General features: G+C 44.1%; 1 protein-coding gene across 1 annotated transcript in view; it reads left to right on the top strand.

Moving 5' to 3' along the window:
- LOC135104630 (A disintegrin and metalloproteinase with thrombospondin motifs 14-like) overlaps positions 1-15,000 on the top strand; it is a 159,952-nt gene that overhangs the window by 126,018 nt on the left and 18,934 nt on the right. The window contains 10 exon segments of the mRNA XM_064012161.1: positions 6,498-6,540; positions 6,542-6,577; positions 6,579-6,614; positions 6,616-6,653; positions 8,149-8,262; positions 9,803-9,938; positions 9,940-9,960; positions 10,907-10,913; positions 11,493-11,673; positions 13,381-13,562. Coding sequence (XP_063868231.1) covers positions 6,498-6,540; positions 6,542-6,577; positions 6,579-6,614; positions 6,616-6,653; positions 8,149-8,262; positions 9,803-9,938; positions 9,940-9,960; positions 10,907-10,913; positions 11,493-11,673; positions 13,381-13,562 — 794 coding nt within the window.

Below are 15,000 nucleotides of genomic sequence, written 5' to 3'. Positions count from 1 at the left end.
TATAAAAGAAGCGAAAAGTAAAGGGGAGATGAAAGGAGTAGAGAAGAGGGAAGAAAGAAAAAAAGAGGGTGGGGGATATCTCAAGACGAAAGTGTTGATGCAAAGATTTTGATAACAAGCGAAGAAAGAGGAGGGCGTAATGATGTTTTTTGCCTCTTGAGTGACAAGAGTATAATATGACTCATACCTTTTAGCATAATCTGGGAATACATCAACGCGATTAAGGTGTTTTTCATCTTTCTTACAAGTCGCTTCGCTAATTACGTTCCGCCCCACTTTACTTTCTCGAATTAATTAGCGTTGAAATGAATAATAAAAATATAACAAAATAAAATGTGTAAAAAAAAAAAACATATATATTTAGCTCTTCCCAAATTTTTTTGAACGCTGGGAGAGGAAGACGGAAGGAGAGGTAATGAAAGAAGTGAGAAAAAGGGAAGACAACAAAATAATGACAAGAAAGTAAAGGAAACCATCTGACGAGTGTAATAAACATAAGATAAAGTAAAAAAAAAATATATATAGATGGCTTCTAGGTCTTCCTAAATTTTCATGAACGCTGGGAGAGGGAGACGAAAGGAGAGGTAAAGAAAGAAGTGAGGAAAAGGGAAGAAAACAAAATAATGACAAAAAAATAAAGGCAACCATCTGAATTTTTACGCTACATGTTTCAATCCATGCTGGAAATCAAAGAGGGAAAGAAAAAAAATATCAGCATGGTGTGATTTGCTTTTTTTATTGAATTCCATAAACGATGAAAAGAAAAAAGTGGAGGAAAAGTAATAGAGAAATAAGGATTAAAGAACAAAAAAATCAGCGCAGTATGATTCTTTCACTATATTCCATAAACGTTAAAAGTGAGTGAGGGAAGAGGAGAATGAAAAAAAAAGGGTGAAAAAAAGAAGGGAAAGTAAAGAGATTAAAGAAAAGCAAACACAGTAAAGAGAAAGACGAACAAAACAAAAATGAACGTGTTGCGATATTTTTACCAAAGTTCATAAATACAAAATGAAAGAGAAACCATGAAAAAGTGAGAAAAATAAAGAAGGGAAAGATAAAAAATATATATAGCAGTAAGAAAAGAAAAAAAATCACCGTGTTGGCATTCTTAAATTTCATAAACGCTGAAAATGAAAGAGAGACGAGACACAGTAAAAAAAAGAAAGCAAACAACAAAAAAAAAAAAAAAAAAAAAAAAACGAGGGGAAACAAGAAGAAAAAAAAAAAACGAGCCATCATTCTTTTATCATTCTTTTTACTATTCTTCACTCATCATACTGTCCTGGTTATTGCCAAAGCGACCGAGGGAATGATAATTAGCGTCCACTGAAGGAAAGAGAGTACACAAAAATACCTCTTTCTCCCCTGCATGGCTGAAATTAATTGGCATTCTGTACAAAAAAAAAAAAACTCCATATTTATCCACTACTCGCGAAAAGCTGCACAGAGAGAGAGAGAGAGAGAGAGAGAGAGAGAGAGAGAGAGAGAGAGAGAGAGAGAGAGAGAGAGAGAGAGAGAGACTACGCATACTCTTCATTAATTAACGGGACTTACCGGAACGTGGTGAAAGTAAAAGGTGATGAGGATGAATGAGTGGGGATTAGCAAGCCTGAGTGGGGAGATCGGAAGGAATGAATGAGGACAGAGATGAGTGGGAATGAGGGAGAATGAGGACGAGTGTGAGGAATAGGAAGGAGTGAGTGAGAGCATCAAGGGTGAGGGAGAGAAACAGGAAGGAATGAGTGAGAGAAGAGAATGATAAGCGGGAGAATAGGAAGGAAGGAATGAGAGCAGAAGGGATGAGTGGGAATAAGGACTAATGAGGGAGTAAGGAATGATGGGGAATAGGGAGAGAGAGTGGGAAGAAGAATTAGTGGCAATAGATAGAAACTAGTGCTACACAGAGTGAGATTAGTAGGAATAGGAATAAGTGAGAATAGAGACTTAGGAAAGACTTGCAGACAAAACACTAGAAATGAACAGGAATGAACGAATAGTAATGTGTAAGAATGGGAATAATCGGAAATAGAGACTAACAAATGTTACGTGTATAGACAGAGAAAAGGACAAATGGGAATGGGAATGGGAATGGGAGAGTGGCAATGAAAACAGAGTAGGAATGGAGAAGCAGTGGACATGAATAAGTGATACATATATATGAAAGGAAAGGAGAGGGAGAGAGAGAGAGAGAGAGAGAGAGAGAGAGAGAGAGAGAGAGAGAGAGAGAGAGAGAGAGAGAGAGAGAGAGAGAGAGAGAGAGAGAGAGAGAGAAGGGAAGGGGAAAGGAAGGGGAAAGGAAGGGGAGGTATGATTGCATTCCTTCACCCTTTGGCAATTGAGTTTACCCGAGCATAGAATCAAGAGGACCTTACTTTATTTTTTTTTCCTCCCTTGAATCTTGATCGCCAGTTCTGCAGCACCGTCTCGTCTCTTTCCCCTGAGAGCGGCAATAACGGAGCCTGGTACTCGTGCTTCCCGCCTTTTTTCTCTCCTCTGTTGCTGCAGTGGGACGCGGGACGCCCAGCAACAGACACACCAGTTGTAGAGAGGTTTGGGCGCGACGGTAGGACACACACACACACACACACACACACACACACACACACACACACACACACACACACACACACACACACACACACACACGTAGGTTCACCGAGATTTCAGACTATATGGTACGCACACACGCACACACATAAAGTTGGGTATACACACAACATAGAGAAACAAAAAAAGAGTTCGATGTACACATGTAAAGTTATGTGTACACGCCCAGAGAGAGAGAGAGAGAGAGAGAGAGAGAGAGAGAGAGAGAGAGAGAGAGAGAGAGAGAGAGAGAGAGAGAGACGCATGTGAGAGGTAGCAAAGGTTCGTGTTCTCTTCTCCCCTCTGTGCAAATGTCATTTCTCTCACTTTCTTGAGTCACGATGAGGGGGTGAAGGCAGTAGCGACAGTATCTATACTCATACTTACTCACCACGGTTGCAGAAAGACGAGTGACACTATCTTCGTACTCCCAAGGCCACGGCACTACGACTATTACTTATTCTTATCAATGGAAAAAAGAAAAAACACTTGCTCCTTGTCACTGGGAATTCAAAAGTTTATTCTTGCATGATGAATGATATGTCGTAATGCTATTCACCTCTCTCTCTCTCTCTCTCTCTCTCTCTCTCTCTCTCTCTCTCTCTCTCTCTCTCTCTCTCTCTCTCTCTCTCTCTCTCTCTCTCTCTCTCTCTCTCTTTCCGGTTCTACAATTAGCTTGTTATTGTATCTGTTCTCGCATCTTCGCCTCGTCATCATGGAATGCTTGGTGTGACTTACTGTCAGAATCAATCATGCTTACAGAGAGAGAGAGAGAGAGAGAGAGAGAGAGAGAGAGAGAGAGAGAGAGAGAGAGAGAGAGAGAGAGAGAGAGAGAGAGAGAGAGAGAGAGAGAGAGAGAGAGAGAGACATTTCGCAGTTCACACAACCAGAAAAAAATCAAGAGAACTTCTCCCGACGTCCTTCCATTTGGGGTCCGGAGTGTGTCTCGTAAAGGAAGGTATAATCTGTTCCTTTCCTGGCGTTCCTCACCCCCAACCCACCTTGCCTCACCCCGCCACGGTCCGCCCCGCCCCGCCTACCCCCCGCCAACACTATAGTACCCGTGGCCGCCATAAACACCGCCGACATTGCTGTAAGTCCCGCACATTATTGAGCAGAGTGCGTGAAATAGTGAGAGGATAATATTTAAGTATAGCCAGCAGCCGTTTGCGCCGCGCGATTCATGACGGCAGGCAAGGGATGGGCGGTACCAACTGTTTCTCCGGGCCGCTCTCCTCTACTCAGTCATCCCGTGTTATGTAGCGCAGTAGTTGAGTGGGTGGAGATTGGCTATTCCACCTTCCTTTCCTTATCAGTAATCGCCCGTTTTTCAGTGTGATATAATGTAAAGTGCGTGTTTCAGTCTTTCGTTACCATACACGTTCCCTCTTTTCAGAGTTGATGTGTTGATGTTGATGTTGATGCGGAGCTATGTAGCCTTTGTATCCTTGAGACTTCTGGTTTTGCTTGATGTTTTATTGTATCGCTTGTTTTCTTTTTCTTTTCCTCTTTTCATCCACATTTTTATACGTATTGTTCTTTTTTATGTTGTCCATGTATTAATCCTCCTTTTTAGAGAATAGCGATGCATGTCCATAGAGAATGTGTGGACATTTCAATATTCTCATGTTAGCTCTTCTTTTCAGAGTAACGGCGTGTAAGTGACTCATTTCAGCCTCCGTTCTCTATGATTAAATCCTGTTTTTTTTTTTTTCAGAGTAGCGATATATCCCTGTAGGTGACTCGTTTTCATTTAATTTCAATCTTTATCACAGTCGCTTCTTTTTTCAGATTAGCGGAGTGCGTGCAGGTGACTTATTTCACCCTCCTTTCTCTGTAATTAATCCTCCGTTTTCGAACGAGTGATGCATCTCTGTATAGGACGCGTGTTCATTTTAATCCTTCTTTATCACACACGTTCCTCTTTTCAGCACAGCGAAATTCTTGTATTGCAGTCTCCTTTGTCTATTGTATTAATTCTCAATTTTTGAGAGTTGCGATATATCCAAGTGGAGAACGCGTGTTCATTTCAGCCTCTCTTTATCATAGTCGCTCTCTTTTTCTCAGAGTTGCGAAGTGCCTTGAAATTATTCTCTTCATCCTCCTTTAATATTACGTAATACTCCATTCTAAGACTAGCGATATCTATCTATCTATCTATCTATCTATCTATCTATCTATCTATCTATATATATATATATATATATATATATATATATATATATATATATATATATATATATATATATATATATATATATATATATATATATATATATATATATATATATATATATATATATATATATATATATATATATATATATATATATATATATATATATATATATATATATATATATATATATATATATATATATATATATATATATATAGAAGACGAACATTAACTTCAATCTTTATCATACCCGTTCCTTTCTTCTGACTAGTGGTGTGCCTGTATGAAAATGACTCATTTGAATCTTTCTCTGTCATATTACTTCTCCTTTTCCGAGAAGCTTGTGGAGGACGCTTGCTCACCTCAATCTTTCTTCTACCACACAAACTCTTCCACTCAGAATAGCAAAGCGTTTGGAGATTTCTCGTTTTGTCATGATGCGTGGCGCCCCGTGTTTAGTGTTCAGGTCTGCTAAGGGGAGGCGCTGATGTTTAGTGAGGCGAGGACGTGTGTGTCTTGAGGCCCGTTATGGATTTGTTCAATGAGGAGTGACTTGCAGTGCGCGAGGCTTATAAGTTTGGATGAAATGTGAGGTCACTACAACTTGTGAGGATTTGGATGAGGGGAGAGAGAGAGAGAGAGAGAGAGAGAGAGAGAGAGAGAGAGAGAGAGAGAGAGAGAGAGAGAGAGAGAGAGAGAGAGAGAGAGAGAAAGGATGATCTGGGATGTGTGTGTGTGTGTGTGTGTGTGTGTGTGTGTGTGTGTCCCCTCAGTTCTTAAATGGGGTCGTAAGTACTAACACACACACACACACACACACACACTTGGTCAGCGAATAATTAAGTTGCTGAAGTTTCCGTTTAGTCGCCCACTTTATGACGCTCACTTTTCATGGCCATGTAAGAGGCAGGAGGAGGAGGAAATGAGGTGAGAGGTGGACACAGAGGGAAGAGGAAGAAATAGGGAGAGAAGGAATGGGGAGAAAGAGGAGGAGGAAAGTGAAGGAAGAAGGGAGAAGAGGAGAGGTGGGGAAAGAAAAGTGAATGAAGAAGAGGGAAGAAGAGAGGAAGGGAATGGAGGTATACTGTTATTTATATCTTTCTCTGTTTCCATATATATCTTTTCTCTCCCTCTCTTCCCTCCCTCCCCTTCCTAACTTACCTTCCTAACTGCAACACATCCTTTTGCATTCCCTCCCTCCCTTCCTCCGCCCCTCCCTCCCTTCTTACCTACGTACCCACTTAACCTTTCACTTGCCTTCGTTTTCCTCCTTCCCTCTCCACCTGCACACTCTTACGTACCTCCTCCTTTTCTTACCCCACTCCACTCACTCCCCTTTCTGCCTAAATCACACCCACATCACCCGGTATTTCCCCAGCCACCCGTGTCTATCCGTATTCGTATCTCTCTCCATCTGTGTTTATCCCCTTCCATTTCTGCCTAGTGTCCACCCATCCATCCCCGCCTGTCTACCCACATATTTCCCGTTCCCACGCCCTCTCCCTTGTACCTGGCCATCCACCTGTGTCCACCTGCTGCCTTCTTCCTTCCTGTCCCTTTGCTTCTCTCCCTCCCTTCCTTCTCTATGTATTCTTATGTATACCCATCCCCACACTCTACAATTTCTAAGGTAATATATATTGTTTGTACCCCGAGTGTCCTGTCAAGGGTTCGACCCTCCGCGCCCTCGCTCTCACCTGTCTACTTACTTGTGGTCTTACCCCTCCCGCAGCTTGGGCATGAGCCACGACGGGGACCCCAGTGGCGGGCAACACGTGCCACCAGGAGGGCTTCCAGGGCTCCGTGATGGCTCCCCCTCGTCGCCGCCACGTTCAGCAGGTTCCACTGGGTCCTCGTGCTCCCGCTCAGAATACCACACCAAGTCCAAGTACGGTCATTTAGTGTTATCTAGCCTAACCTAATGTAACTTGACTTTAGGTAACCTAACCTAAATAATCTTGACCTAACAAACCACAGCAATACCAAGTACGGTCATTTTAGCGTTACCTAACCTAACCTAATTTGAGTTAACCTAACCTAACATAACCTTACTTGACTTAACCTACCACAGCAAGGCCAAGTACGCTCATTTTGATCTTCCCTAATTTAACCTACTAACTTAACCTAGCCTAGCCTTCGCTAACCTAACCTAACCTAACTTAAAATAACCTATCTTTACCACAGTAGGTTCAAGTAGCCTTATCATGCCTTATCTTACCTAACTTAACTTACCTAACTTAACCTAACCTAACTTAATCTAACCTAACCTAACCTGACCTAACCTAACTTACTTCACTTGACCTAACACACCCAGCACAACATGAACTTCGAGGAGTTAATGTGTTTCGTTGATGTGTTGTGCCTTTGCTCGTACTTACCCGAACCTTTTATTTTAACACCTTTATTGTATTGGTTTCCGAACACACACACACACACACACACACACACACACACTTCACCTCCTCCTCCTCCTCCTCCTCCTCCTCCTCCTCCTCCTCCTCCTCCTCCTCCTCCTCCTCCTCCCTTTTCACTCGTGCACTTTCATCCCTTTTCTATTCCTTATCATCTCTGCTCTCCTCCTCCACCTCTTTCTCCTCCTTTCCTTCTTCAAAAGCTCGTCTCCTCTCCTTTATCCCTTTCTGCTCTTCCTCCTGCCCCTCCATCCCTGTTCTTTCATATTCTTATTGCTCTCTTTCTTCGCTTGTGTGTCCTTGTGTGTCCATTCTCCATCCTCCTCCTCCTCCTCCTCCTGGCCCTCACCATCTCCTCTCATCTTTTCATTTACCGCTAATGTTTACTGACAGACCACCCACAGCGGGGACAAAGATCCGTGTGGTCCCTTTCTTACATTTTAATCTATGTGTAATCCCTCTCTTCTCTTCCTTATCGTCTTAATCGCTCCTCCTCCTCCTCCTCCTCCTCTACTCTCCAGGGAGACATCACGCGTCCCGGATTTAAGAGTCATCCCTTTCTCCATTAATTTTTTTCTGATACATTTTTTCATCATCGTCTTTAACATACTAATTGGTATTGCGACCCACATCCTCTCGTCCTAAACGCCGCCATTCTCATCACCATTATCATCACCATCGTCACCACCACCACCATCATCATCATCATCACTTATTTTTCTTTTTCACTATTTATTTATTTTTATCTATTTATTTATTTATGTATTTATCTATTTATTTATTTATTGCATTACAAGAAATTACTCTTGTCTTTCATCATCACCATCATCAATTTTCATTACGTCTTCTTGACAGAAAAGAAGAAAAAATGCTTATATTTGACTTTAATTCGTACTGTGAAATTTGTGCTTGTCACTGTCTAATTTACTTTTTCTCCCTCTTTTTCTTTTTTTTTTCTTTTTTTACTGGCAGAAATTGGTCTTGCTTAACAAACAGGCCGCAATGGGAGAACGCGACCACCGTGCACTCCACCATCCACTACCAGTACTCCCTCGATGACCAGTGCAGGATGGAGTTCGGCGAGGGGTGAGTGCCGCTCTTTTCGTCCTCGACCTTCGCTCAGAATAAGTCGAGCCTCTCCTTAATTTAGACGTCAGCTATATTCCTGTTACGCCTTAATAGCGGCTCATTTTGCTTGACCGCTGGTTAGGTTCTTTCAGCCTGACGTTTTCTTCCATTATTCTCCATCTGAAGTGGAAAACCCAGTGTTGTTCGGCTCATTTTAGCGTCCCCAGCTTGATGAACAAGGGGTTATACAAGCTCCATCATATTTTCCTTTCGATGTAATAACTTTATTCTCCGATGCTTTCTTTTCGGTATGCTTTCTTTGAGGTGCAAATTCAGTGTTAAGCTATTTTTTTTTAGCGTTCCTGTTTAATTAAATGCCAAGAAGCAACAGATTACAGAGGATTCACTGCAGTTTACCTTGGACATGATGAATGGCCGTCCTCCAATATGCTGTTTTTTACCCGCGCGCGTCCCTCGAGGCGGTGAGCGGCGGGCTTCAGACGCCGACCTGTAGATAAGAAGTTTAGAAATATGGCGATGGGCGTGATGAGGATCCACCGAGTACACCTTCGCAGCGAGCACTCCCAGGACGCCCCTTAGTGAAGCATGGTGTTGCCGCAAGCCACCGGTGTGCTGCAGGACATCACAGGGCTGCCGCCACTGTAATATGTACCCTCTCGGCTCCCCGCCGCCTAGCGCTTCTCGCCGCTCAGCTCAGGGAGCATAACATCGATTGCTGAGCCCTTGCAATTCCATCTTTCTTAAGCGAGTTGCTCCACTAAGATATCTCAGGTCTTGGCAACGCCCTTGTATACTGAGTGACCTTTGCGGCGAATAACCCAGCATGCTTAAGTGTTCGTTGCTGAATATTCAACATGGCGAGGGGCGACGCGGCGCGGAATACACAAGTCTGACTGAGTTCCTCGACGCATAATTGACAAATCAGTCAGGACCCGGTCTGGTCCTTCCGTCGCTGAATGGAGTGACGCCACACGTCTTTGCAAGCCCCGGGCGGCGACAGGTGTGCTGCAGATTGGCGTCGCCACAAGGCCGCGCATGGAGAAATCTTCGCCCAGTGCAGGTGTTCACGGGAGAGGAAGGACGCTCCACGGATCGAGTTGTGGTGATGGACCTGAGGTTCTCTTTTCGAAGTGTTATTTGCAGTGAATCCAATATATTCCTCCAACCTCGACCAATCTTTTACGAATGGCGCCGCGCGGCCATGTGTGGCGTACAGCTTGCCTTCTCTCGTGTGAGAAGGAAATACGAACAAGCCAGAGAATTCCTGTATCACTATGCAAGTAATGTCCTGCTCTAAGCCACTGCTTCCAAAACACCTGGAATGTTTATACTCCTAGATTGCTCTGACAACGTACCCTTGACAATACTTTCCAGTACTCTCCAGGATACGCGTACCACACTTTGGGAATCCTTGCATTAAACTCATGTGTGTGTGTGTGTGTGTGTGTGTGTGTGTGTGTGTGTGTGTGTGTGTGTGACAATAGCATGTCCAAATGTCTCGTGTACCTAAGTCCCTATGATGGTATGTGCTTTAAAGTAAGTGTGTGTGCGTGTGGCAGGTACGGGCTGTGGCTCCGAGATTGGCCGGAACGGACCCTTGTACCCACCTGTGGTGCAGCAACTCCTCGCTGCCCTTCCATTGCAAGACCAAGAAGGGCCCGCCGCTGGAGGGAAACCGTCTGTGGGGAGCAGAAGGTAAGTAGCAGGAGCGAAGAGAGGGGAGAGAGAGAGGGAAGGTTATATGGAACGAAATAGAGAGAGAGAAAGAGTGAGAGAGAGAGGGGAGGGTCTGAGTAGATGAGATGAAGGAAAGGAAGGTAGGAAGGAGGTAGGGTGGGTTAGGAGTAGAGAGAAGAAAAGTTGATGGGCAGAATGGGGAGAGAAGGGAGGGTCATGGGATAATGGGGAAGGAAGGAAGGAAGGAAGGAATGTGGCGTGAGGAAGAATGTGTAGCCGGCGAAGGGATGAAGTTTACTTTGCATACAAGAGAGAGAGAGAGAGAGAGAGAGAGAGAGAGAGAGAGGAGAGAGAGAGAGGAGAGAGAGAGAGAGAGAGAGAGAGAGAGAGAGAGCCACATTAACAAGATTCTCTCACTCGTCTTTGTCTCACCTTCTTAGAGTAGCATTTAAATATTTGATGTGTGTTGACTCTTTGAGCTCCAACTCGATTCCTTCATTTCATTCACTCATTGACGTTAACTTTGCATTCACCTTATGAAGCAAGGCGGGAATTAATCATCTGTTCTCCCACTTATTCCTTCATTCAGTTCCTCCTTCAGTTACATTTTCTTTAAGATTCATAATAGAATTCTCTCTCTCTCTCTCTCTCTCTCTCCTCTCTCTCTCTCTCTCTACTCTCTCTCTCTCTCTCTCATTTACTCTCATTTAGGAACTGTCGGTATTTTCTCTTATTTTCTCCTTCATTCCTTCTTTCCTTCCAGAAAAAAAAGAGGTTTTTGTGGGCACGTCTTTTAATTTCTTGATGGCGGCGGCATTTGTAGGAAAAAGTGTTATTTGTTCAGGAGCTGCAGTAAAATTTGAAATATTTTCTAACTTTTCTCTATTGTATAAATTAAAGTCGGTCATTCTCCTCTTGCAACACTCACTGACTCTCTCACTCACTCTCTCACCCACTCTAACAGTCACTCAGTTCGTGCTCTCATTTTCCCAAATATGCAAATCTCCGGTGCTCTCTCCTTCATCCCTCACTCCCTCACTCGCTCGCTTCCTCACTCCCTCACTCTCTCGCTTCCTCACTCCCTCACTCTTTCACTCATTTCACTCACAGACTTATAACATGATCTATTACTGGCTATCGCTGTCGTCACTTTGCCTTCCTTTTCCTCTCACTCCCTCACTCCATCACTATCACGCTCTCATTTCACACACACCCTCTTTTTTACTTTCCTTTACTCCATCACCATTCAGACCTTTCACAGTCACCTCTCAGACCCCTCACCACCATTCTCACACCTTTACATTCACCACTACCACCACTACCACCACCAACACCACACTATCGCACACTATCTTTCCTATCCTTTAACTCACCACTACTACCTTCATCACCATATAACTCTAACTCACCCATCACCATCATCCTTATCTTTCATAGCAAGGATACTAACCAAGAACTTTATCACTGAGCCACTTCTACCCAAACACTCTATAGTCATCACCTTTCTCTTACTTCCATTGCTATCATCAACTATATTTCTTCCTCGCCAGTGGTGTCGCCACGGGTTCTGCGTGGCGATGGGGCAGGAGCTGGAGGAAAGAGAGCGGAGAGTCCCCCCGTCAGACACAACCCTCGTGACGGTGGCTGGAACGACTGGGGGAGTTGGGGTCCCTGCTCCAGAACCTGCGGCGTCGGTGTGGCCTTCAGGACCCGCCAGTGTGACAACCCCAAGTAAGGAACAGTAAATGGTGGTGCTTGTGGTAGTAGTAGTAGTGGTAGTGGTTGTTGTTGTTGTTGTTGTTGTTGTTGTTGTTGTTGTTGTGCTTGTAGTGCTGATGGTGGTTTATAGTAATTGTAGTGAGGAATACAGTTTTATTATCATTATCATTTGGTATTGGTGGTGGTAGTGGCAGTGATGGTGGTGGTGCTGATGGTAGTATTACGTAATAGTAGTAGCAGAAGTAGTAGTAGTAGTAGTAATAGCAGTAGTAGTGTCCTTATTTCACTTGTCTCTTCATCGTATTAATCCTCCTCCTCTTCCTCCTGCTCCTCCTCCTCCTCCTCCTTCTCCTCCCCCCTCCCCCCTCCGCCTCCTCGTCCTCCTCCTCCTCCTCCTCCTCCTCCACCCCCCTCCTCCACACGCTGCCATCCTGTCCCGTCGCTTCCTTTCCGCTGTCTCGATCGTGTCCGGATTACCTTGTCATGGCCGTGCAGAGCCGCTCCCTAATACCTCGAGAAGCACGCGCGCGCGCACACACACACACACACACACACACACACACACACCTCAGGAGCCTCGTGACCTAATTGAATCCTCGTTGAGTTTACTTTGATGTCACCGTCATTAGCAATAATAAGGCAAGTAATGATGATAAACAACGATGATGGCAATAACGCAGCAATAATGAAAAAAAAGAAGCAGAATAAGCAGTACTCGTATACTATAGACAGGCAGAAAGGTAGGCAGGTAGGCAGACAGACAGACAGACACATAGGCAGGCAGGTAGACAGACAGGCACACAGATAGACACACAGGTAGGCAGGCAGACAGACAGACAGACAGACACAAAGGCAGGCAGGCAGACAGGCAAACAGGCAAGTAGACAGACAGATAGACAGACAGAAAGACAGACAGACAGATAGATAGACACACAGGCAGGCAGGCAGACAGACAGACAGACTGACAAACACAAGTAGGTAGGCAGACAGACACAAACAAAAGCGCACCAGAAACTGACTTTCCTCCCAGAACGAGGCACGCACTCTCCGAACCGATAAACACAGATTAACGCACTGCACCACTCTCTCTCTCTCCTCTCTCTCTCTCTCTCTCTCTCTCTCTCTCTCTCTCTCTCTCTCTCTTCTCTCTCTGACACGTCCCCTTCTCCCATTCTCGCTGTCTTCTCCATAGTTTTTTTTTTTTTTTAGATTATTACAAATGTTTTAAGCTTTGAAATCTCTTATGTTTTGTCTTTTTACTGATTTTTTTTTTTTTTTTGTCATATCCCGTACGACGCCACGTGATCTCCTCGCTGTGGCCCAAATCAGTATGTTAGTCGAGTTGGCTGGTCAGTAACTCACTCACTCACTCACTCACTCACTCACTCACTCACTCAATCAGTCATTTAATCATTCACAGTGCCAGTCACTCAAACAATCAATCAGTCGGGTAATCACTATATCAGTCAATCATTCAATCATACAGCCATTCACTCAATCAACCCATGAAAAAGCCAGACAATCATTAATTCAACCATTCAACTACTCAATCAATAAGCCAATCAATCAGTCAGTCAGTCAGGCAGTCAGTCAGCCAGTCAGCCAGTCAATCACTCATTCACTCATTCACTCATTCTGTCAGTCAGCCAGTTAATCACTCATTCAGTCAGTCAGCCACTCTACCAATCAGCTAATTGCCCCACCAACTCCTCACCCCAGGCCAGCGTGGGGCGGGAGGCGGTGTCGCGGCAAGAGGGAAGAGTGGAGGCTGTGCGGGACCGAGGACTGCCCGCTGCCCCGCATCGACTTACGGGCCCAGCAGTGCTCCATCCTCACCAGCATGGTGAACCTGGACTCCCGCCGCGCTGCCCTCAGGTGGCAACCCTACGAACCAAGGAGAAGTGAGTCATTAGTCTCGTATTCAGAAACGCTTTGCTCTCGCCATGACTATTTCTTGTTAATCTGTCACTAGAACCGTAAAAAACATTCTTACAACCCGTGTAATTTCAACTAGAGCTTTTGGAAAGTTGTGAAGGTGAGGTTCCGGAAGTGTTTCTCTAAGGCCCATATTCACCCACGACTCACCACGACTGTTTTGCAAGGCAATAGAGATGATAAGCAGTTGTCACGAGTGTTTCTCCTGATAAAAATGAAGAAATCTTGTTCATCTGTCCCTAAAACCGTAAAAACAACCTTAAAAACCCGTGTCATTTCAACGAGAGCCTTTTGAAAATAGTGGAGGTGCAGAGTAGAATATGGTCCTTAGATTCTGTGTATCGATTTCGTCATATGTTTTCTAGTGCACAGGATGAAAGTAAAACTAATCAACGTAATTGTGGTTAGGATCTGTGAGAGTAGAGAGAATGAAATCGAGGAAAAAAGATGAGACCAAAAAAAACAGGAAAGTTGAAATTTGCTGGTGCCTTAATTTGGAGAGAAGCAAATAGACTGGAAAGAGAGAAACGAGTATAAAGGGAGGGGAAAGGTAACTAGGGAAGGACGGGAAAAATAAGAACAGGTTGTCAAAGGTGGGCAATAGATTAACAAGTATGAACAGAAGAGAGGAGAGAACACAAAACAACCCAGAAGAGAGAAAACGAGGATTACAGGAAAAACAGGGAGGAGAGAATGAGAGAGGAGCATAATGAACGAGGAGAAGAAAAGAGGAAAGGAGTAAGCTATGACGTGGAGAGGCAAGAGGAAAGAGGGTGTGAGTATTTAACTGGAAATGGAAGGAGGAAGGAGATGAGAACAGGCAGGTATGGAATGTAGAGCAAGGAAGGGGAGCGAAGGGGAGGAAGCAAGGTAAATGTTTTGCTGAAGGGAGGGACAGAAGGGAAGGAAGGAGGGAAAGCGTACAAGTATGCAGATAAGGGGGAAGGGATGCGAGGGAAATAATTACATGACTTCATCTTGAGATTTATGCTGTTGTGTTTTCATGAAGTGGTGGTGGTGGTAGCGATGATGGTGGCGATGATGGTGGTGATGGTGGTGGTGACGAGCAGGGAGCAGAAATGAAGGGAGGGGAGAAATTGATAGTTGTAGCTGACAGAGGAAGGTGAGAAAATTAAGGTTTCGTTTAAGAAAAGATAGAAATTTTGTTCGATGGAGTGAAAAGGAAGAATGGAATGTCTTCTTGATGGAAGGAAGGACAAGGGAGGGGAAAGGAAAGAAGGAAAGGAGTAGAGAGTCTGGCTGATAGATGAAGATGAGAAAAAAGGGCATTTTGTTTTAAGGGAGGATAAAATTTTGTTCGATGGAGTGGAAGAGAAGAATAAAAGATCTCTGAAAAGAAAAGACAAGGCAAGGAAGAGTTTGTTTCAGGTAGAAAATTTAAAG

Source organism: Scylla paramamosain, chromosome 11 (assembly GCF_035594125.1).
Source record: "Scylla paramamosain isolate STU-SP2022 chromosome 11, ASM3559412v1, whole genome shotgun sequence".
Taxonomy (NCBI): Eukaryota; Metazoa; Arthropoda; class Malacostraca; order Decapoda; family Portunidae; genus Scylla; species Scylla paramamosain.
Note: the sequence above shows the minus strand (reverse complement) of the source record. Positions and strands in the feature narration are given on the sequence as shown.